This window comes from Pleurodeles waltl, unplaced genomic scaffold, assembly GCF_031143425.1.
Source record: "Pleurodeles waltl isolate 20211129_DDA unplaced genomic scaffold, aPleWal1.hap1.20221129 scaffold_71, whole genome shotgun sequence".
Taxonomy (NCBI): Eukaryota; Metazoa; Chordata; class Amphibia; order Caudata; family Salamandridae; genus Pleurodeles; species Pleurodeles waltl.
In genome coordinates, this window is record NW_027150392.1 from 1425713 (window position 1) to 1448814 (window position 23102).

At 53.6% G+C, this 23102-nt stretch overlaps 1 protein-coding gene and 1 long non-coding RNA gene across 2 annotated transcripts in view; both read right to left on the reverse strand.

Moving 5' to 3' along the window:
• LOC138280284 (embryonic protein UVS.2-like) overlaps nucleotides 1-1905 on the reverse strand; it is a 58377-nt gene extending 56472 nt beyond the window's left edge. The window contains exons 1-2 of the mRNA XM_069219474.1: nucleotides 1815-1905; nucleotides 840-927 (exon numbers count right to left, since the gene is read on the reverse strand). Of these exons, the coding sequence (XP_069075575.1) occupies nucleotides 840-927; nucleotides 1815-1905 (179 nt within the window). The remainder of the gene's footprint in view (nucleotides 1-839; nucleotides 928-1814) is intronic.
• Nucleotides 1906-14147: 12242 nt separating this feature from the next.
• On the reverse strand, nucleotides 14148-21670 carry LOC138280281 (uncharacterized). The gene is made up of 3 exons (XR_011200880.1): nucleotides 21589-21670; nucleotides 16741-16797; nucleotides 14148-14213 (listed from the first exon to the last, which is right to left on the reverse strand). It is a non-coding gene; the product is annotated as an uncharacterized lncRNA (long non-coding RNA).
• Between the last annotated feature and the right edge of the window lie 1432 nt (nucleotides 21671-23102).

The window sequence follows — 23102 nt, forward strand, 5'->3', positions numbered from 1 at the left end:
GCGCACTGCCACTGTAGCTTGTATGGTGCTTTATTATAGCAACGCTGCCGGCCTGACAGCTGAGGAGGCGGTATAATGCGTGACAGTGCATTTCAGTGCGGTGATACGGACCACCACACTTGAAATGCGTTAGTCTAACGCCTGATGTGTGGGACTTGGCAGGGCTCGAGTAGGGTCTGGGCTGAAGACAAGCTCACAAGCAAGGGTGAAGGGGAACGATGGCCAAGGTGATGCTAACAATCTTAACCTGCTCGTTGGCCTCTGGGGAAGAATGATCGAAATAAAACTCCTTCAGTTAGTGAAGGCATCTAAGTTTGCCTTTAGTACCCCGGTACAGCATTTCCTGCCTCTGATCTTAGGGTTCATGACGGCAGAATCAGGCATTGTAAGTGAACAGGGCATTAACAATAACAACCTTATGCGTTTTATGAAGTACGCACACGTTACCATCCCCCTATCCATTTACCAAGAAATAAGAGATGGTTAATTTGATAAGATTGTGACTAGGGATCAATCCTTTTTTGGGGGAGAGGGTGTGCAGTGGAAATTCTGGCTTTCTGTGACGCAGTATCGCACACTTTCATTTCTATATATTTCTATATATACATTAAAACAAGCATAAAGGCTTAGATTTTTTAGAATCTACTGCTTGATCTACCTTCTTCTACCTAATTTTCCTAAACTGAGGAACATGTAAATTTCTAATCATTATCAGTGTCCTACCATTTTTTACTACCTCCCAAACAGGCATCGACCCACAATTTAAGGTGATGTTCATATGGAAGTTGCAAGACCTGGACCCTATTCCTTGATATCCAGAAGCGTCCATGGGGACTTACCTTGGTCGACGTATCGCCACATGATGTTGATGTAGGTGTCTCGGTCCTTCCGGGGATGCTCGTGGTAGAAGCCCAGGTTGTGCATAAGCTCATGCTGTATGGTCCCCTGCTTCAAGCAGCTCCCAGCAGCTAGTGATGTCATTTGCGCTCCCCCTTGCTTTCCATAAGGAGACCAGCACCTGGGGATGGGAGAAGCATACCAAAATATAGAGTAACCTACACAGATCATCGGCGCAAAAACCTTCGAAGAAATTCTAATATCTAATGGTTGTCAGGGTGACTTATTTTGCAGTTCACTGAAATAATGGAATTTATTTAATTGAACTAGCATAAAATAAGACAAGTGTTACAGTACAAACATCAACAACTGAAACCTGGACTACAGCAAATAAAATGCTCTATAACTCCTTTATGATGTAAAAGGTTTTACAGCAGCCATGGAATCTAATGTGTGTGCTCCTAAACTTTCCTTCCTTCCATGGACCCTTGCACTACAGCCAAGAAGAACAGGAGACTTCTGCCTCTCGCAGACGAGACTCTCAGTGTCAACAGCACAAAACCAGGAAGCGCCCTCCGCGCCAGGCACCTACCCTGTCCCAGAGAAGATGTGCAAGTAGTCTCTTTCCGTGAGGCGGGGGACAAAGGTCACGCAGGTCATGGTTGCGATGTCCTGCGTGGCGGCGGACACCTTGGCCTTCTGAGCTGCACCTGGGAGGGGAAGGATGAGAGATCAGCATCGTGTGTGGCTATGGGGAGAGCTTCCATAGCACGTCGGCCGTGAGAGAGAACATGTACCATAAACATCATCGAGGACGTAGGGACCCTGACGAGTCCGTCGCTGGAGTGGGGCTGAGGACTGCAGCCAACCAAAGCCTAAATGTGTAGCTTACGTGTCTAATGCCCATAAATACTATTACAATACAGTGCAATGCCTGCGGACAGGGTGAGGTCCCGAGGGGGGGGGTCAGCTCTTACTGTGCCCGAGTAAAGAGGAGCAGGTGAGACCGCCCAGCGACATCGAGACCGCCAGCTCTCGTGGCAGAAACAGTATGAAGGCTTTCGTCATTTCGAGAAGTGTAGGTTAAAACGTGCATAGAGGCAGGATATAGATCTTCGTAGTGGTTTCTTCTAGTTTCCTTCTGTTGTGACGCTATTCCTAATTTATGGCTGGGCCACTGGAGTTATGCAGCGAGGGAAATCCAAATTACGTTTCAAGAGTGACTAAATTGTGCGGCAAGAAAAGGCAAATTACGAGGTGTAATGCGCATGTTTTGTGATAGTAATATTTCATTATTTGCAATACTTTAACACTGTCTTGGCAAAGGGTACACCTGGTTAGTACCAGTTTAAAACGAAAATACATCAATAGGTAACTGACAGTTCATTCGTGACCCTTAGCAAAGGGCCTTCCACTGCACAGCAATATGTGTCACTTCGGCCCAGATTTAAGAGGACCTAGCGCCTCCTTGTGCCACATTATGATGCCAATGTGGCCCAAGGAGGCCAAATTCGCCACGCCATATTTACTTTGTAACCCTGTGCGCCACATTATCCCTGTACCAGGCATAATGTATGCAAAGGAGGCGTTCTCCGGTTAGGGGGGACTGCAAAAATGGCGTAGTGGAAGATTCCACTGCGACATTTTTAGCAGCTATTTTTAACACCTTCACAGAGCAGGCGTTAAAAGGGGGCATACCATTGTTTTCAATGGCCCCCCCAATGTACTTTGCAGAATTAGCGCCAAAATGTTGGTGCTAATCCTGCACAGTACATCAATAGCCTCAAAAATGTTGACGCTACTGCCCCTACCCTGCGCCATGGTGTACAGTATATTAAATACAGCACACACATGGTGGTGTTAGGGGGGTGCTGAGGGGTTCAAGAAAAGTAACGCTGCATTGGGTGCAGTGCCACTTTTCTTAAACTCGGGCCTGTTTTTCTAGGAAGTTCCATGTTTGAGCTAGAAACAATATTTCTCTCAAAATCTACAAATTTTTCAGAAGATGATGGATTATATGGCAAATCCATAACCATGCAGAACAGCCCACAGCTGCAGAATTGCATAATCCCAGTGGCCCTTTTTATGGCACCATATGAAGCAAAAAGACACTGACAATGGCAAAGTTTGACTTGTCTTAAATATAAAATGCTTGTCTTAGTTTCACAAAAAAAACACTGGAAGAGAGTGGCAAGGATCAGTGCAAGTGTCTATTCTGGAAAGAAAAGCACTGGCAACAATTCCATGGCAGCCCTGGCACCAGGTGCTGCTGCTGTTCTGCCTGCTCTCAGTCTCACAGAAGGTGCAGCTTGGTGTTATAATTATAAGGAATTTAAAGAACACACACCCCATTTTGGGCCCTGGTGACTGTGCATTTATTCCCTCCAAATGAATGTTCTCGTTTTGTTACATGGTTAGACTGAAATGGATTATAGTGATGGACACTGGAATTATGGGATTCTGCAGCCACAGTGTTTTACGTGTAATTATGGATTTGTCACAATTACCACACCATCCATCATCTGCTGTATAATCTGCAGATTTTAACAAAAGTCACCTTAAATGGATCAAAAGTAACTAAAAATGAGGTCACGTGTTGCTGCACAGTCGAGGACCCTTAGCAAACGTTTACTCTGCACCTTTCATTTGCCTATTCAGTACTTGCATTTTAAGCGGGTAGTTATAAGGTCAAACCTTGACAAAATAATAAAGTGATACTACCTTGCATTACTCTGCAAAATGTAGTCAACCCTGCTGCATAATTTGGTCTTTCCTTGTTACATAACTCCAGTGGCCCTGATTATAGTGCAGCTATAACCCTTCGGGCCCTAAACTGACAAGAGAGAGAAGGGCGAGGAGAGAGGCGAAGGTGAAACAGAGGTATGGGAGGGCAACAGGGAGGAGGCTGAGGCAGAAGGGAGGATAGTGAGCAGAAAAGGAGGATAGTGAAAGGAGTGTGTGGGACAGAGAAGAGTGGGGGACAGAGAAGGGCGAGGAGAGAGGCGAAGGTGAAGCAGAGGTATGGGAGGGCAACAGGGAGGAGGCTGAGGCAGAAGGGAGGATAGTGAGCAGAAAAGGAGGATAGTGAAAGGAGTGTGTGGGACAGAGAAGAGTGGGGGACAGAGAAGGGCGAGGAGAGAGGCGAAGGTGAAGCAGAGGTATGGGAGGGCAACAGGGAGGAGGCTGAGGCAGAAGGGAGGATAGTGAGCAGAAAAGGAGGATAGTGAAAGGAGTGTGTGGGACAGAGAAGAGTGGGGGACAGAGAAGGGCGAGGAGAGAGGGGAAGGTGAAGCAGAGGTATTGGAGGGCAATAGGGAGGAGGCTGAGGCGAAGGGAGGATAGTGAGCAGAAAAGGAGGATAGTGAAAGGAGGGTGAGGGACAGAGAAGAGGGGGGAGACAGAGAAGAGTGCGGTGGAGAGAGGGGAAGGTGAAACAGAGGTATGGGAGGGCAACAGGGAGGAGGCTGAGGCAAAGGGAGGATAGTGAGCAGAAAAGGAGGATAGTGAAAGGAGTGTGTGGGACAGAGAAGAGTGGGGGACAGAGAAGGGCGAGGAGAGAGGGGAAGGTGAAGCAGAGGTATGGGAGGGCAACAGGGAGGAGGCTGAGGCAGAAGGGAGGATAGTGAGCAGAAAAGGAGGATAGTGAAAGGAGGGTGAGGGACAGAGAAGAGGGGGGAGACAGAGAAGAGTGCGGTGGAGAGAGGGGAAGGTGAAACAGAGGTATGGGAGGGCAACAGGGAGGAGGCTGAGGCAAAGGGAGGATAGTGAGCAGAAAAGGAGGATAGTGAAAGGAGTGTGTGGGACAGAGAAGAGTGGGGGACAGAGAAGGGCGAGGAGAGAGGGGAAGGTGAAACAGAGGTATGGGAGGGCAACAGGGAGGAGGCTGAGGCAGAAGGGAGGATAGTGAGCAGAAAAGGACGATAGTGAAAGGAGTGTGTGGGACAGAGAAGAGTGGGGGACAGAGAAGGGCGAGGAGAGAGGGGAAGGTGAAGCAGAGGTATTGGAGGGCAACAGGGAGGAGGCTGAGGCAGAAGGGAGGATAGTGAGCAGAAAAGGAGGATAGTGAAAGGAGGGTGTGGGACAGAGAAGAGTGGGGGACAGAGAAGGGCGAGGAGAGAGGGGAAGGTGAAGCAGAGGTATTGGAGGGCAATAGGGAGGAGGCTGAGGCGAAGGGAGGATAGTGAGCAGAAAAGGAGGATAGTGAAAGGAGGGTGAGGGACAGAGAAGAGGGGGGAGACAGAGAAGAGTGCGGTGGAGAGAGGGGAAGGTGAAACAGAGGTATGGGAGGGCAACAGGGAGGAGGCTGAGGCAAAGGGAGGATAGTGAGCAGAAAAGGAGGATAGTGAAAGGAGTGTGTGGGACAGAGAAGAGTGGGGGACAGAGAAGGGCGAGGAGAGAGGGGAAGGTGAAGCAGAGGTATGGGAGGGCAACAGGGAGGAGGCTGAGGCAGAAGGGAGGATAGTGAGCAGAAAAGGAGGATAGTGAAAGGAGGGTGAGGGACAGAGAAGAGGGGGGAGACAGAGAAGAGTGCGGTGGAGAGAGGGGAAGGTGAAACAGAGGTATGGGAGGGCAACAGGGAGGAGGCTGAGGCAAAGGGAGGATAGTGAGCAGAAAAGGAGGATAGTGAAAGGAGTGTGTGGGACAGAGAAGAGTGGGGGACAGAGAAGGGCGAGGAGAGAGGGGAAGGTGAAACAGAGGTATGGGAGGGCAACAGGGAGGAGGCTGAGGCAGAAGGGAGGATAGTGAGCAGAAAAGGAGGATAGTGAAAGGAGTGTGTGGGACAGAGAAGAGTGGGGGACAGAGAAGGGCGAGGAGAGAGGGGAAGGTGAAACAGAGGTATGGGAGGGCAACAGGGAGGAGGCTGAGGCAGAAGGGAGGATAGTGAGCAGAAAAGGAGGATAGTGAAAGGAGTGTGTGGGACAGAGAAGAGTGGGGGACAGAGAAGGGCGAGGAGAGAGGGGAAGGTGAAGCAGAGGTATTGGAGGGCAACAGGGAGGAGGCTGAGGCAGAAGGGAGGATAGTGAGCAGAAAAGGAGGATAGTGAAAGGAGGGTGTGGGACAGAGAAGAGTGGGGGACAGAGAAGGGCGAGGAGAGAGGGGAAGGTGAAGCAGAGGTATTGGAGGGCAACAGGGAGGAGGCTGAGGCAGAAGGGAGGATAGTGAGCAGAAAAGGAGGATAGTGAAAGGAGGGTGTGGGACAGAGAAGAGTGGGGGACAGAGAAGGGCGAGGAGAGAGGGGAAGGTGAAGCAGAGGTATTGGAGGGCAATAGGGAGGAGGCTGAGGCGAAGGGAGGATAGTGGGCAGAAAAGGAGGATAGTGAAAGGAGGGTGAGGGACAGAGAAGAGGGGGGAGACAGAGAAGAGTGCGGTGGAGAGAGGGGAAGGTGAAACAGAGGTATGGGAGGGCAACAGGGAGGAGGCTGAGGCAAAGGGAGGATAGTGAGCAGAAAAGGAGGATAGTGAAAGGAGTGTGTGGGACAGAGAAGAGTGGGGGACAGAGAAGGGCGAGGAGAGAGGGGAAGGTGAAACAGAGGTATGGGAGGGCAACAGGGAGGAGGCTGAGGCAGAAGGGAGGATAGTGAGCAGAAAAGGAGGATAGTGAAAGGAGTGTGTGGGACAGAGAAGAGTGGGGGACAGAGAAGGGCGAGGAGAGAGGGGAAGGTGAAACAGAGGTATGGGAGGGCAACAGGGAGGAGGCTGAGGCAGAAGGGAGGATAGTGAGCAGAAAAGGAGGATAGTGAAAGGAGTGTGTGGGACAGAGAAGAGTGGGGGACAGAGAAGGGCGAGGAGAGAGGGGAAGGTGAAGCAGAGGTATTGGAGGGCAACAGGGAGGAGGCTGAGGCAGAAGGGAGGATAGTGAACAGAAAAGGAGGATAGTGAAAGGAGGGTGTGGGACAGAGAAGAGTGGGGGACAGAGAAGGGCGAGGAGAGAGGGGAAGGTGAAGCAGAGGTATTGGAGGGCAACAGGGAGGAGGCTGAGGCAGAAGGGAGGATAGTGAGCAGAAAAGGAGGATAGTGAAAGGAGGGTGTGGGACAGAGAAGAGTGGGGGACAGAGAAGGGCGAGGAGAGAGGGGAAGGTGAAGCAGAGGTATTGGAGGGCAATAGGGAGGAGGCTGAGGCGAAGGGAGGATAGTGAGCAGAAAAGGAGGATAGTGAAAGGAGGGTGAGGGACAGAGAAGAGGGGGGAGACAGAGAAGAGTGCGGTGGAGAGAGGGGAAGGTGAAGCAGAGTTATGGGAGGGCAACAGGGAGGAGGCTGAGGCAAAGGGAGGATAGTGAGCAGAAAAGGAGGATAGTGAAAGGAGGGTGAGGGACAGAGAAGAGGGGGGAGACAGAGAAGAGTGCGGTGGAGAGAGGGGAAGGTGAAACAGAGGTATGGGAGGGCAACAGGGAGGAGGCTGAGGCAGAAGGGAGGATAGTGAGCAGAAAAGGAGGATAGTGAAAGGAGTGTGTGGGACAGAGAAGAGTGGGGGACAGAGAAGGGCGAGGAGAGAGGGGAAGGTGAAGCAGAGGTATTGGAGGGCAACAGGGAGGAGGCTGAGGCAGAAGGGAGGATAGTGAGCAGAAAAGGAGGATAGTGAAAGGAGGGTGTGGGACAGAGAAGAGTGGGGGACAGAGAAGGGCGAGGAGAGAGGGGAAGGTGAAGCAGCGGTATTGGAGGGCAATAGGGAGGAGGCTGAGGCGAAGGGAGGATAGTGAGCAGAAAAGGAGGATAGTGAAAGGAGGGTGAGGGACAGAGAAGAGGGGGGAGACAGAGAAGAGTGCGGTGGAGAGAGGGGAAGGTGAAGCAGAGTTATGGGAGGGCAACAGGGAGGAGGCTGAGGCAAAGGGAGGATAGTGAGCAGAAAAGGAGGATAGTGAAAGGAGGGTGAGGGACAGAGAAGAGCGGGGAGACAGAGAAGAGTGCGGTGGAGAGAGGGGAAGGTGAAGCAGAGTTATGGGAGGGCAACAGGGAGGAGGCTGAGGCAGAAGGGAGGATAGTGAGCAGAAAAGGAGGATAGTGAAAGGAGTGTGTGGGACAGAGAAGAGTGGGGGACAGAGAAGGGCGAGGAGAGAGGGGAAGGTGAAGCAGAGGTATTGGAGGGCAACAGGGAGGAGGCTGAGGCAGAAGGGAGGATAGTGAGCAGAAAAGGAGGATAGTGAAAGGAGGGTGTGGGACAGAGAAGAGTGGGGGACAGAGAAGGGCGAGGAGAGAGGGGAAGGTGAAGCAGAGGTATTGGAGGGCAATAGGGAGGAGGCTGAGGCGAAGGGAGGATAGTGAGCAGAAAAGGAGGATAGTGAAAGGAGGGTGAGGGACAGAGAAGAGGGGGGAGACAGAGAAGAGTGCGGTGGAGAGAGGGGAAGGTGAAGCAGAGTTATGGGAGGGCAACAGGGAGGAGGCTGAGGCAAAGGGAGGATAGTGAGCAGAAAAGGAGGATAGTGAAAGGAGGGTGAGGGACAGAGAAGAGGGGGGAGACAGAGAAGAGTGCGGTGGAGAGAGGGGAAGGTGAAGCAGAGTTATGGGAGGGCAACAGGGAGGAGGCTGAGGCAAAGGGAGGATAGTGAGCAGAAAAGGAGGATAGTGAAAGGAGGGTGAGGGACAGAGAAGAGGGGGGAGACAGAGAAGAGTGCGGTGGAGAGAGGGGAAGGTGAAGCAGAGGTATGGGAGGGCAACAGGGAGGAGGCTGAGGCGAAGGGAGGATAGTGAGCAGTAAACGATGATAGTGAAAGGAGAGTGAGGGACAGAGAAGAGGGGGGGAGACAGAGAAGAGTGAGGTGGAGAGAGGGGAAGGTGAAGTAGACGGATAGGAAGGCAACAGGGAGGAGGCTGCACCAGAAGGGAAAGGATAGTGAGCAGTAAAGGATGATAGTGAAAGGAGGGTGAGGGACAGAGAAGAGGGGGACCGAGAAGGGCGAGGTGGAGAGAGGGGAAGGTGAAGCAGAGGGATGGAAGTGTAATTGGGAGGAGGCTGAGGCAAAAGGGAGGATAGTGAGCAAATAAGGAGGATAGTGAGAGGGGAAAAGATGGGCGAGTCAGATGGACAGACGGGGAAGCAAAGGTGAGAGGCGGGTGAGGACAGAGAAGAGGGGAGGAAGAAAGAGAAGGGAGAGGTGGAGAGGAGATGGTGAAGCAGAAGGATGGAAGGGCAATAGGGCGGTGGCTGAGGCAGAAGGAAGGATAGTGAGCAGAAAAGGAGGATAGTGAAAGGAGGGTGAGGGACAGAGAAGAGGGGAAGGAAGAGAGGGAAGGTGAGAAGAAGACGAGGGCGCACTATAGTGTTACCATGTATTCAGCCCCTAGAGGGCATAGTGCATTACATATTTTCAAGCCTAGCATGCCTAATAGAATATCAATACAAACAAGGGCGTCAGAACACCAATAACTCTCATCTAGAAATAAAAGTTCCAGCTTAAAAAGACATCGAATGGTGGGACAGGTTATGATTTTGCCCCGCAACCTAGTGTGACCCAGTAGATGGCCTGGACATAACAGCATGTTGCGCTGAAAGTTTTGGTGGTGGCACCATTGTCCTAGGAGCACCACAGACTGAGTAATAGGCAAAAACGTGTTGTAAGGGAATGTCCCGCAAAGCATTATGGGGCCTGTTTCCAGAGTGCAGTGAATATTGCAGTATCAGTTCTCCCGCTGTGCTGAGGATTCAATACCTTTCAGTTGATTTCACCTACCTAGAGCCACAAGAACTATGTACAAAAAGCATATAGGACAAAATTCCATGCATGTTCTGATTATGTGAAGTAATAAACAAATGAACGGCAAACGTAGAAAACGAACCGCATGTGTGAACATGAGTGCTCACTACTACTTGGCACTGACAGCACTGACACTTCGCATGTTTTGCGCACAAAGGGTAATAGTGACAACGGAAGTACAATGTCAGCAGATTGCAAGCAATGGGACACCAGCAGCACACACTAACAGCTCTGAGGCGACTGCCAACATTTTAATACCGCAGGCATTGGACGAGTTAGTTATGCTGGCAGAAAATGACGCAAACGCAGCGCTAAAAAAGTATAAATATGGGCCTAAGAGTACAAACACGCAGTTTGAGAGATTGCTGTGGGTAAAAGGAGCACTCTGGTTGTAAAGAGCGCACGCAGTGTACCGTAAGTTCACTTTATGTCTCCCGATAGAAAAGGGGAAATACCCATCCGCTTCCAAAACTCACCAATCACCTGTGACTCCGTCCTTCGTCTCATACACCTCTAATTCCGTAGCGGGGAGAGTAAGGAGAAGTCGGAAGGGAGCCAGAATTTAGCCGGAGGCTGCTCTAGGCAACCAGGCCCCATCTTCTGGCGTTAGTTATTGCTAGGCAACGGAGGCCGTAATTGAGAGGAGAGAAAAGGAAGGCCAGTGCCCCGTGTAGTCCTCTGAAGGCCTTCCAGCCCTGAAGCAGGGTGCGTTAAATTACATTTCATGACTGGAAGAAGGCGTGAACGTGTGCAGGAATGGGGAAGAGGGCTCCGACTAGTCTCCAATGTCCCTCTCATTTCTGATAAAGACCACCATTCTCAAAAACTAACAGCCAGTGCTTTTAGTTCCACAGCGCAGTGCAATGCACAGTACGCCAAGGTTATGTTATGTCACAACCTCTCTTCCAGCTGTTGGTATGACATGTGCACATCTGGGTTTGTCTGCAGAAATATTTATTTTGATTCTATCCATAACATCTCATATACTATGTGACACAATATGCGCTCTTCAACATATATACATATATGCATATAGCATATGCACCCTTGGGTTTGTCCCTAGAAGAGTCCACCTGCAACACCGCGTACACCATGTGCCATGATACATGATATCACACAGAGGGGGTCATTTACGAGCCCTTTGTGCCACCGCAGTGTCATTTTTTTTAACGCCACAGTGGCGCAGAACAGTCCCCCATCTTGCGCCATACTTACAAACTGGCACAATAGTACCATGGCGCCAGTTTGTAAACCCTTTCACTACATTATACCTGCCCCAGGTATAATGTATGCAAGGGAGGCGTTCCCCCGCTAGGAGGCCTGCATGAATGGCGCAGAGAAATCTACAAGATTCCGCTGCATCATTCTAGCGTGATCTTTTAACGCCAGCTCAAGGGCAGACATTAAAGTGACACTAGGCTGTTTTAAATGGGCCTTCCCAAGCTTTGCTGGACTACCATCAACATTTTTGACGCTAGACCAGCAAAGCAACACAACTACATCAGAAATTCTGGCACAGCTGTGCCAAGGAGCACCATTGTGCACTGTGTTGTAAATACAGTGCTACCATGGTGTCGTTAGGGGTGCGCAGAGCAGTGCAAGCACACGAGTGCATCGTGAATTTTTCATCTGGGGTCTATTAGTCTGTATTGAGGAGAGAGCAATTACTGTTTAAAACACATTGTTTGACAAAGATGATCATAACTCCTGCAGGATTGCTTTAATGCAGACATCCAGGTGAGCCTCAGCCATACCTGTGCCCTCTCTCTCCTCAGAGGTAGTTTGGTGGCCTAAAGTGCTGTGTATAGCAAAGAAGATGGATTGAAAATCTTCACTAATAACCACAAGCTAAACATGGGGCCTGCAGCATAAACTAGAACAGTCAGCTCGTGTAACTTGGGGTAGCTTCCATTGGTGCGGCAGGTGCAGTGGCACAAGGGCCCAGAGGCATGAAGGGTCCACTGAAGCTCAGATATTCCTCTAATGTATTATTCAAACAGCAGCCAGGGGCCACTTTCTTCCTTGCACTGGGACCTGTGACACACTAGCTATGCTAGTGATTGCATCCTCTCTCTCACATATCTTTCCTCTAGCATAGTGCTAGGTGCTGTGAACTAACACAAAAGCACCACACTGGTCGCCCACACAATGCTGAAAGACTTACAACATATGCCTGCAGCAAGCACAACACCCTTGCTGGCAACAGAGGGGGGTGAGCCACTGAAAGCCTAAGCCAGGCTCGATCCAGATGCCTGGCACTGGCTCAGCTCATGTCCCCTTAGACCTTCAAGCCAAAAATGAGCCCAGCTTTTATGTGTCTTCTTCCTGCCACCCACATGCTACCCTCATATACCAAGAATGAAAAATAACGCATAAATCTTTGAAGTTAAGGAGAGAAAGAGATACCCATCTAGTGTCTGAATTGCATGTTGTGGGATCAGTCCTGGCTACCCCACTTGACAACATTCCCTGGTCCTACTGAAATATTTTATTTCACCAACCCTCCCTTTACCTTGTTCTGACATATAAGAGCACCTCAAATTCACGGGTTCAAGATGTGGCTGTACAGAAATCTCTTGAATTTGCTTGAATAGACTATAATGGTGTTTCACCTATAGTAAAAAAAATCTAGTCCACATTTAGGGTATGCATGGCAAATTACTTGTCTTTTAGGCAAGCAATGGCATTGTCGCCACGGCGAGGGTAAGAATGTTTTCAAGTTCATGTTTAAAAACTATCGCTAAATAAATGTGTGAGATGGTGCTCACACGTGCACTAGAACCTCAGGTTTTTCACTGGACATGTCAACATTGGATAGATTTTGTAATTTGGTGTAGCTCTGTTCAGTAGTCTTGGAGTTATTAAAGTAAAAAGATGTATGTATATCTAGAGATGACAGATCCTCCGCGTATCTGGGTGAATTTGAGAATCTACGCACCAACAGCATGCTGTGATTGGCTTCCCGCAATCTGAGAGGAAAGCTGCGGCTGCCATTTAGTTCATCAGGGCTTGGTTCCCAGTGGTAAGCTAACAATTTTAAAGTGATGAAAAGGGTCAGGGTAGAGGTACCCTGACCCCATGGCACTGATGAACCGGTCTGTGAGGGGCCCCTGATGGGCAAGAAAATAGCCCAAAGGCATTTCTTTTTTAGCACACCAGGATCCACCTGGATCCTCATGGATTTGGGGGATTCGGGTGGATCTGCGGATCCAGACCACAATTAAAAAAACATGCACCCACTCTCAGACCCACACACCTACTTACACACTCACTCTCATACACCCACACAACGACTCACACACCCATACAGCTACTCACACACCCACAGAACCACTCCTAGACCCATACAGCAGTCACACACCCACTCACACTCACACAACCCACAGAACCACACCCACACCCACACCACCACACTGCCACTCACACACCCACTCACACACCCACTTATAGACTCACACAGCCACTCACACACCCACTTACACACCCACACAACCACTTACTCAGCCATACAGCCACTCTTGCACCCACTCAGAGACCCACAAACCCACTCACACAGCCAGTGAGTCACCTGCTCACACACCCAGTCACTCTAACACCCACTCACATACCCAGCCAGTCACACATCCACTCACCACACACTCACACACCCACTTACTTACTCACACAGCTACAAACACACACACACCTATATGCCCCGACAGAAACTCGCACACCCACTCACACCCGCAGGTTACAGGGACGTTATAGTTAGGAAATAAGATTTAAAAAATCATAGAAATTCAACTATAACTCATGCCCTCGCCATGCACTGCTCATTACCCCACATATTAAATCACTCATGAAATCTTCTACGACATCATTGATAATATGCAACATGTGCAGTGAAATTATTGATGAAAAACTGCACGGCAGGGTGTGAGTTATAGTTGCCTTAGGGCACGAGCTAGAGTTAAATGAGATCACTGCAAATGCTGAATTTAAATGGTTTTGTGCGAGTAAAATCTGAACCTAACTAGAACACACCGAAAACCTTTGTTTTTTTCAGTAGAAAAAAAATTATATATATATATATAAAAACATAGTGGCAGTTTTGCCACTAGGTTGTTATAGTTAGGACCTAGTTTCTATAGAAAAAGTGTTTTTTTTACTTGCCTATCTTTGGTGCTGGTTGAACAATCTCCACGAATTGTTTTTCGGAACGTTTCGGAGTGATGCATCAAGCAGGAGCCACACAAAACCATAGAAATGCAGCACTTATAGTAATACTTACTTATACTTATCTGAAGAAACTGTAAGTTGTGCCGGAAAGTAACTTTGGGCAACAAGTTATAGCTTCTTAACATAAGTATAATTATAAGTATAACTATAACTGCTGAATTGCTAAGGTTTTGTGCGGGTAAAACGTCAAACTAACTATAACATCCCTGCACCTTTTTTCAGTGAATATAAACGTTGGACCAGGGCCATCATTTAGTCCTATTTCTGAGTCCCACTTTTTTGTACTGATTATCTGGTCACCCTATGCTTCCAGCATTGACATTTAATGAATGCTAAAAATCCGTTCATTCGAGACCCTTTCTAGGGACGTCTGTGGAGCCCGCACCCCAACACCCCGCCCAGAGCCTCACCTTTATTGGCCTCTAGGATGCTGATGCCATCGTCCGCCTCGAGGTCACCGCTCATTCCTGAAAGGAAAATAGTATCTTGTGTCATCCACAGCAAAGTAAGGCAGGGGCACTCTCCACCGCCCCCCTCCCTGAGCACTGACCCCTCCCTGAGCACTGAACCCCTCCCTCAGCACTGAACCCCGCCCTGAGCTCTGAACCCCTCCCTAAGCAATGAACCCCTCCCTGAGCTCTCAACCCCTCCCTCAGCCCTGAACCCCTCCCTCAGCACTGAACCCCTCCCTGAGCTCTCAACCCCTCCCTGAGCACTGACCCCTCCCTCAGCACTGAACCCCTCCCTGAGCTCTCAACCCCTCCCTGAGCACTGACCCCTCCCTGAGCACTGAACCCCTCCCTAAGCAATGAACCCCTCCCTGAGCTCTCAACCCCTCCCTGAGCACTGACCCCTCCCTGAGCACTGAACCCCTCCCTGAGCACTGAACCCCTCCCTAAGCACTGAACCCCTCCCTCAGCCCTGAACCCCTCCCTCAGCACTGAACCCCTCCCTGAGCTCTCAACCCCTCCCTCAGCCCTGAACCCCTCCCTCAGCACTGAACCCCTCCCTCAGCACTGAACCCCTCCCTGAGCTCTCAACCCCTCCCTCAGCCCTGAACCCCTCCCTCAGCACTGAACCCCTTCCTCAGCAATGAACCCCTCCCTCAGCACTGAACCCCTCCCTCAGCAATGAACCCCTCCCTCAACACTGACCCCTTCCTGAGCACTGAACACTTCCCACAGCAAGGAACCCCTCCCTCAGCCCTGAACCCCTCCCTCAGCCCTGAACCCCTCCCTGAGCTCTCAACCCCTCCCTGAGCACTGACCCCTCCCTGAGCACTGACCCCTCCCTCAGCACTGACCCCTTCCTGAGCACTGAACCCCTCCCTAAGCACTGAACCCCTCCCTCAGCCCTGAACCCCTCCCTCAGCACTGAACCCCTCCCTGAGCTCTCAACCCCTCCCTCAGCCCTGAACCCCTCCCTCAGCACTGAACCCCTCCCTCAGCACTGAACCCCTCCCTGAGCTCTCAACCCCTCCCTCAGCCCTGAACCCCTCCCTCAGCACTGAACCCCTTCCTCAGCAATGAACCCCTCCCTCAGCACTGAACCCCTCCCTCAGCAATGAACCCCTCCCTCAACACTGACCCCTTCCTGAGCACTGAACACTTCCCACAGCAAGGAACCCCTCCCTCAGCCCTGAACCCCTCCCTCAGCCCTGAACCCCTCCCTCAGCACTGAACCCCTCCCTAAGCAATGAACCCCTCCCTGAGCTCTCAACCCCTCCCTGAGCACTGACCCCTCCCTGAGCACTGACCCCTCCCTCAGCACTGAACCCCTCCCTGAGCTCTCAACCCCTCCCTGAGCACTGAACCCCTCCCTGAGCTCTCAACCCCTCCCTGAGCACTGACCCCTCCCTGAGCACTGACCCCTCCCTCAGCACTGAACCCCTCCCTGAGCACTGAACCCCTCCCTAAGCAATGAACCCCTCCCTGAGCACTGACCCCTCCCTCAGCCCTGAACCCCTCCCTCAGCACTGAACCCCTCCCTGAGCACTGAACCCCTTCCTCAGCAATGAACCCCTCCCTGAGCTCTCAACCCCTCCCTCAGCCCTGAACCCCTCCCTCAGCACTGAACCCCTCCCTCAACACTGACCCCTTCCTGAGCACTGAACCCCTCCCTAAGCAATGAACCCCTCCCTGAGCACTGAACCCCTTCCTCAGCACTGAACCCCTTCCTGAGCACTGAACCCCTTCCTCAGCAATGAACCCCTCCCTCAGCCCTGAACCCCTCCCTCAGCACTGACCCCTCCCTCAGCACTGAACCCCTCCCTGAGCACTGAACCCCTCCCTAAGCAATGAACCCCTCCCTGAGCACTGACCCCTCCCTCAGCCCTGAACCCCTCCCTCAGCACTGAACCCCTCCCTGAGCACTGAACCCCTTCCTCAGCAATGAACCCCTCCCTGAGCTCTCAACCCCTCCCTCAGCCCTGAACCCCTCCCTCAGCACTGAACCCCTCCCTCAGCACTGAACCCCTCCCTAAGCAATGAACCCCTCCCTGAGCTCTCAACCCCTCCCTGAGCACTGAACCCCTCCCTCAGCACTGAACCCCTCCCTGAGCTCTCAACCCCTCCCTGAGCACTGACCCCTCCCTGAGCACTGACCCCTCCCTCAGCAATGAACCCCTCCCTGAGCTCTCAACCCCTCCCTGAGCACTGACCCCTCCCTGAGCACTGACCCCTCCCTCAGCACTGAACCCCTCCCTGAGCTCTCAACCCCTCCCTGAGCACTGACCCCTCCCTGAGCACTGACCCCTCCGTCAGCACTGAACCCCTCCCTGAGCACTGAACCCCTCCCTCAGCACTGAACCCCTCCCTCAGCACTGAACCCCTCCCTCAGAACTGACCCCTCTCTTAGCACTGACCCCTCCCTCAGCACTGAACCCCTCCCTGAGCTCTCAACCCCTCCCTCAGCCCTGAAGCCCTCCCTCAACACTGAACCCCTCCCTGAGCACTGAACCCCTCCCTCAGCACTGAACCCCGCCCTGAGCCTCACCTTTATTGGCCTCTAGGATGCTGATGCCATCGTCCGCCTCGAGGTCAGCGCTCATTCCTGAAAGGAAGACAGTAGTTGTGACATCCACAGCCAAGTGAGGGGAGCCCCGCCCCCCAGCACTGAACCTCGCCGCTAGCACGGGGCCGCTCATTGGCGCTGTGCGGGCGGAGGCCGACCAGGAGTCCTGCTCGGAGGATGCAAACCGGACCTCCCACCCCGGGCTTGGTAGTAAAAGCAGCAACTAACTGAGGCCAAATGGGCCCCGCAGCCCCTAGCCCTGTGCTCACTGCACCTGCTGCACTGCTGATAGCTGCGCTCCTGTGTGGGGGTTAAGCAGCATGAACTCCCACACCCCCAGCCCTATTCACAGCGCCTCGTCTTCCGCGGCCTGGGCCTCGAGCAGCTGGAGGGCGCTCCGAGCCAGGGAGCAGTGCCAGAGAAGTCTCCTCACTTCCAGCAGAGGGTGAGTGGGCACGAGGGCTTCCTTCAGCTTCCTCATAGCAAGACCCCCCCACCTAGAGAGCGCCTCCATCTCTCCTCCGCGCCTTCCTATTCCTTCTCTCTCTCAAGACGAGCCCCTACCGCTGGGGCTGAGAGCCTCGGTGCTCACCGGGAGACCCCCGACAGCAATCTGCAGAAGGAACCGACAGAGCCAGTGTGTCAGACACCCACGGATGGAGGGGTCCTGGAGGAAGGAAGGAGCGACGGACAGGGACAGGGACGGACAGGGACGGACAGGGACAGGGACGGACAGTGCCAGGGACGGACAGAGCCAGTGTGTCAGACACCGAAGGATGGAGGGGTCCTGGAGGAAGGAAGGAGCGACGGCCAGGGACAGGGACGGACAGGGACAGGGACGGACAGTGCCAGGGACGGACAGGGCCAGGGACGGACAGTGCCAGGGACGGACAGAGCCAGTGTGTCAGACACCGAAGGATGGAGGGGTCCTGGAGGAAGGAAGGAGTGACGGCCAGGGACAGGGACGGACAGAGCCAGGGACGGACAGGGACAGGGACGGACAGTGCCAGGGACGGACAGAGCCAGTGTGTCAGACACCCACGGATGGAGGGGTCCTGGAGGAAGGAAGGAGCGACGGCCAGGGACAGGGACGGACAGGGACAGGGACGGACAGGGACAGGGACGGACAGAGCCAGTGTGTCAGACACCGAAGGATGGAGGGGTCCTGGAGGAAGGAAGGAGCGACGGCCAGGGACAGGGACGGCCAGTGCCAGGGACGGCCAGTGCCAGGGACGGACAGTGCCAGTGTGTCAGACACCGAAGGATGGAGGGGTCCTGGAGGAAGGAAGGAGCGACGGCCAGGGACAGGGACGGACAGGGACAGGGACGGACAGTGCCAGGGACGGACAGAGCCAGTGTGTCAGACACCCACGGATGGAGGGGTCCTGGAGGAAGGAAGGAGCGACGGCCAGGGACAGGGACGGACAGAGCCAGGGACGGACAGTGCCAGGGACGGACAGTGCCAGGGACGGACAGTGCCAGGGACGGACAGAGCCAGTGTGTCAGACACCCACGGATGGAGGGGTCCTGGAGGAAGGAAGGAGCGACGGCCAGGGACAGGGACGGACAGGGACAGGGACGGACAGGGACAGGGACGGACAGAGCCAGGGACGGACAGAGCCAGTGTGTCAGACACCGAAGGATGGAGGGGTCCTGGAGGAAGGAAGGAGCGACGGCCAGGGACAGGGACGGACAGGGACAGGGACGGACAGTGCCAGGGACGGACAGAGCCAGTGTGTCAGACACCCACGGATGGAGGGGTCCTGGAGGAAGGAAGGAGCGACGGCCAGGGACAGGGACGGACAGTGCCAGGGACGGACAGAGCCAGTGTGTCAGACACCCACGGATGGAGGGGTCCTGGAGGAAGGAAGGAGCGACGGCCAGGGACAGGGACGGACAGTGCCAGGGACGGACAGGGACAGGGACGGACAGTGCCAGGGACGGACAGTGCCAGGGACGGACAGAGCCAGTGTGTCAGACACCCACGGATGGAGGGGTCCTGGAGGAAGGAAGGAGCGACGGCCAGGGACAGGGACGGACAGGGACAGGGACGGACAGGGACAGGGACGGACAGAGCCAGGGACGGACAGAGCCAGTGTGTCAGACACCGAAGGATGGAGGGGTCCTGGAGGAAGGAAGGAGCGACGGCCAGGGACAGGGACGGCCAGTGCCAGGGACGGACAGTGCCAGTGTGTCAGACACCGAAGGATGGAGGGGTCCTGGAGGAAGGAAGGAGCGACGGCCAGGGACAGGGACGGACAGTGCCAGGGACGGACAGAGCCAGTGTGTCAGACACCCACGGATGGAGGGGTCCTGGAGGAAGGAAGGAGCGACGGCCAGGGACAGGGACGGACAGTGCCAGGGACGGACAGGGACAGGGACGGACAGTGCCAGGGACGGACAGTGCCAGGGACGGACAGAGCCAGTGTGTCAGACACCCACGGATGGAGGGGTCCTGGAGGAAGGAAGGAGCGACGGCCAGGGACAGGGACGGACAGGGACAGGGACGGACACTGCCAGGGACGGACAGTGCCAGGGACGGACAGTGCCACTGTGTCAGACACCCACGGATGGAGGGGTCCTGGAGGAAGGAAGAAGCGACGGCCAGGGACAGGGACGGACAGTGCCAGGGACGGCCAGGGACAGGGACGGACAGTGCCAGGGACGGACAGTGCCAGGGACGGCCAGGGACAGGGACGGACAGTGCCAGTGTGTCTGACACCCACGGATGGAGGGGTCCTGGAGGAAGGAAGGAGTGACGGCCAGGGACAGGGACGGACAGTGCCAGGGACGGACAGAGCCAGGGACGGACAGAGCCAGTGTGTCAGACACCGAAGGATGGAGGGGTCCTGGAGGAAGGAAGGAGCCACGGCCAGGGACAGGGACGGACAGTGCCAGGGACGGACAGAGCCAGTGTGTCAGACACCCACGGATGGAGGGTTCCTGGAGGAAGGAAGGAGCGACGGACAGGGACAGGGACGGACAGTGCCAGGGACGGACAGTGCCAGTGAAGGAGGTGTCCTCCAGGGGTAGAAAGGAGCGACGGCCAGGGACAGGGACGGACAGTGCCAGGGACGGACAGAGCCAGGGACGGATAGTGCCAGTGTGTCAGACACCCACGGATGGAGGGGTCCTGGAGGAAGGAAGGAGCGACGGACAGGGACAGGGCCGGACAGGGACAGGGACGGACAGCGCCAGGGACGGACAGCGCCAGGGACGGACAGTGCCAGGGATGGACAGTGCCAGGGACGGACAGCGCCAGGGACGGACAGTGCCAGGGACGGACAGTGCCAGTGTGTCAGACACCCACGGATGGAGGGGTCCTGGAGGAAGGAAGGAGCGACGGCCAGGGACAGGGACGGACAGTGCCAGGGACGGCCAGTGCCAGGGACGCCCAGTGCCAGGGACGGCCAGGGACGGACAGTGCCAGGGACGGACAGTGCCAGGGACGGACAGTGCCAGGGAAGGACAGTGCCAGTGTGTCAGACACCCACGGATGGAGGGGTCCTGGAGGAAGGAAGGAGTGACGGCCAGGGACAGGGACGGACAGTGCCAGGGACGGACAGAGCCAGGGACGGACAGAGCCAGTGTGTCAGACACCGAAGGATGGAGGGGTCCTGGAGGAAGGAAGGAGCGACGGCCAGGGACAGGGACGGACAGTGCCAGGGACGGACAGAGCCAGTGTGTCAGACACCCACGGATGGAGGGGTCCTGGAGGAAGGAAGGAGCGACGGACAGGGACAGGGACGGACAGTGCCAGGGACGGACAGTGCCAGTGAAGGAGGTGTCCTCCAGGGGTAGAAAGGAGTGACGGACAGTGCCAGGGATGGACAGTGCCAGGGACGGACAGTGCCAGTGAAGGAGGTGTCCTCCAGGGGTAGAAAGGAGTGACAGACAGTGCCAGGGACGGACAGTGCCAGTGAAGGAGGTGTCCTCCAGGGGTAGAAAGGAGTGACGGACAGTGCCAGGTATGTAGGTGCCGAGGGGTAGAAAGGAGTGACGGACAGTGCCAGGTATGTAGGTGCCGAGGGGTAGAAAGGAGTGAGGGACAGTGCCAGGTATGTAGGTGCCGAGGGGTAGAAGGGAGTGAGGGACAGTGCCAGGTATGTAGGTGCCGAGGGGTAGAAAGGAGTGACGGACAGTGCCAGGTATGTAGGTGCCGAGGGGTAGAAAGGAGTGAGGGACAGTGCCAGGTATGTAGGTGCCGAGGGGTAGAAAGGAGTGACGGACAGTGCCAGGTATGTAGGTGCCGAGGGGTAGAAAGGAGTGACGGACAGTGCCAGGTATGTAGGTGCCGAGGGGTAGAAAGGAGTGACGGACAGTGCCAGGTATGTAGGTGCCGAGGGGTAGAAAGGAGTGACGGACAGTGCCAGGTATGTAGGTGCCGAGGGGTAGAAAGGAGTGACGGACAGTGCCAGGTATGTAGGTGCCGAGGGGTAGAAAGGAGTGAGGGACAGTGCCAGGTATGTAGGTGCCGAGGGGTAGAAAGGAGTGACGGACAGTGCCAGGTATGTAGGTGCCGAGGGGTAGAAAGGAGTGACGGACAGTGCCAGGTATGTAGGTGCCGAGGGGTAGAAAGGAGTGACGGACAGTGCCAGGTATGTAGGTGCCGAGGGGTAGAAAGGAGTGACGGACAGTGCCAGGTATGTAGGTGCCGAGGGGTAGAAAGGAGTGACGGACAGTGCCAGGGCTAGCGGGAGCCCCCTGGCAACCCCCCTCCCGCCCCGGGGGAAAGAGAAGAGAGACGAACTCTGCCAGAGACAGGCCAGCGACGGATGGTGCCTCGCACAGCTATTAGAACAGCGCCTAGAAAGAGGCCCCAATACTCACTGGAAGCGCCAGGGCAGAGCCCAGCAAGGAGGCCGAGGAGAGGAGAGCGCCTATGGCCAGCATGTTGTGTCGCGGAGGTCAGCTGTCTGGCTGCGCAGGTTTTCAGCTCCTTTATATACACTTAATGAGGGGGGGGCACCGCGTCTAATGCCACCCCCCTCTGTCCATTCTAGGGAACCCTCCCCAGGGCATCTCCGGAAGTTTCTAAAGCCTTGTTTTGTGTTTTGTGTGTTTTTTGTCGTTGGCTGCCTCGGGCGGCGCTCGGCACTCACACCGCCCCCCCATAGTGAACAAGCATTTGCCATGCGATAGGTCTCGCATTTGCGAGAGTTAGAGCTATAGGCATTGTACATGGCAATGTCTTTTACCTATGTCTTTTGTTTTAGAGTGGAGAGGAGCTATAGTGTGTAGTGGGGAGCTGTGGCTTGTATTTTAATTGTTACCCATGGAATTGTGCAGTGTGGAATTGTGTGCTACAGAGTGTATTTGTGTAGTGGAATTATGTGCTCCGGTGAATATATATGGATGCGTTATGGTGCCCTTTATGGGCTGTTTTGAGCATTACAGACTAATGCCAAAAATGTATTCCTAATAAATGTTTTTTGGGGTTTACATGATGATTGTATATGTTTTATTAATTTCTCCTTATTGCAGTTATGACCATGCTTTAGGCCACCATAAAATCCTTATTATACTGACTCTGTGAACACTCTTGATATGTTTGGGTGAGACTTCTAGTTTATTTCTCTTCTTAGTTTTCTGTGGCTGTCTTGTGTATTTTTTTGGGGCAATCGTGTTAGCCAGCCAGCAGCTCTGATGGTGGTGTGTGAAAGTGGTATTCTATTAGAATTAGCACGGCAGATTTAAATTAGAATGCTAAATGGCAACCTTTACAATGTTTGCTACAGCTAGAGGAAGAAGGCAAATGGAAGTGCTTTAGTTATATGCAGGGCCACTGGAATTATGTGGCAGGAAAGGACCAGATTATGAGGCAGGATTGACCAATTTATGTGGCAAGAAAAGCCAATTATGCATTTACAATGCCAATAGCAATAACTCTCGTAAATGCAAGACCTATAGCACTGCAAATCCTTGTTTTATGTTTCTTACTAGAGAGTGCATTTGCACGTTTCCAGTTGTGGTTAGTGGACATTGTATTTGCACTTTCTCGGACGTCTGCCAGGGCATCTTCATTTTGACCTTGGGTACCACCACCCAAGTAGGGGCCCTGAAATAGCTACCTCTGTGCACATTAATCCTGATCTGCAGCATCCAGCCTCTTAAACTGCCCCGTTTTAACATGTTCTACACGCAACTGAATACAGATCAACAGCACTTTAGACACTTTCTAAACCCTCCAAAGTTGCTCCAAAATTACTGTAAAATACGTTTTGAAAGGTGGAAAGCCTAGCACATAGAAACCATTTCGTTTTTATTCGCACTTAACACAGGGATTCAGCTAATGCAGTCTTTGTAGTGTTGGGAACTGTGGAACTGCATTTGTCTCAACCCAG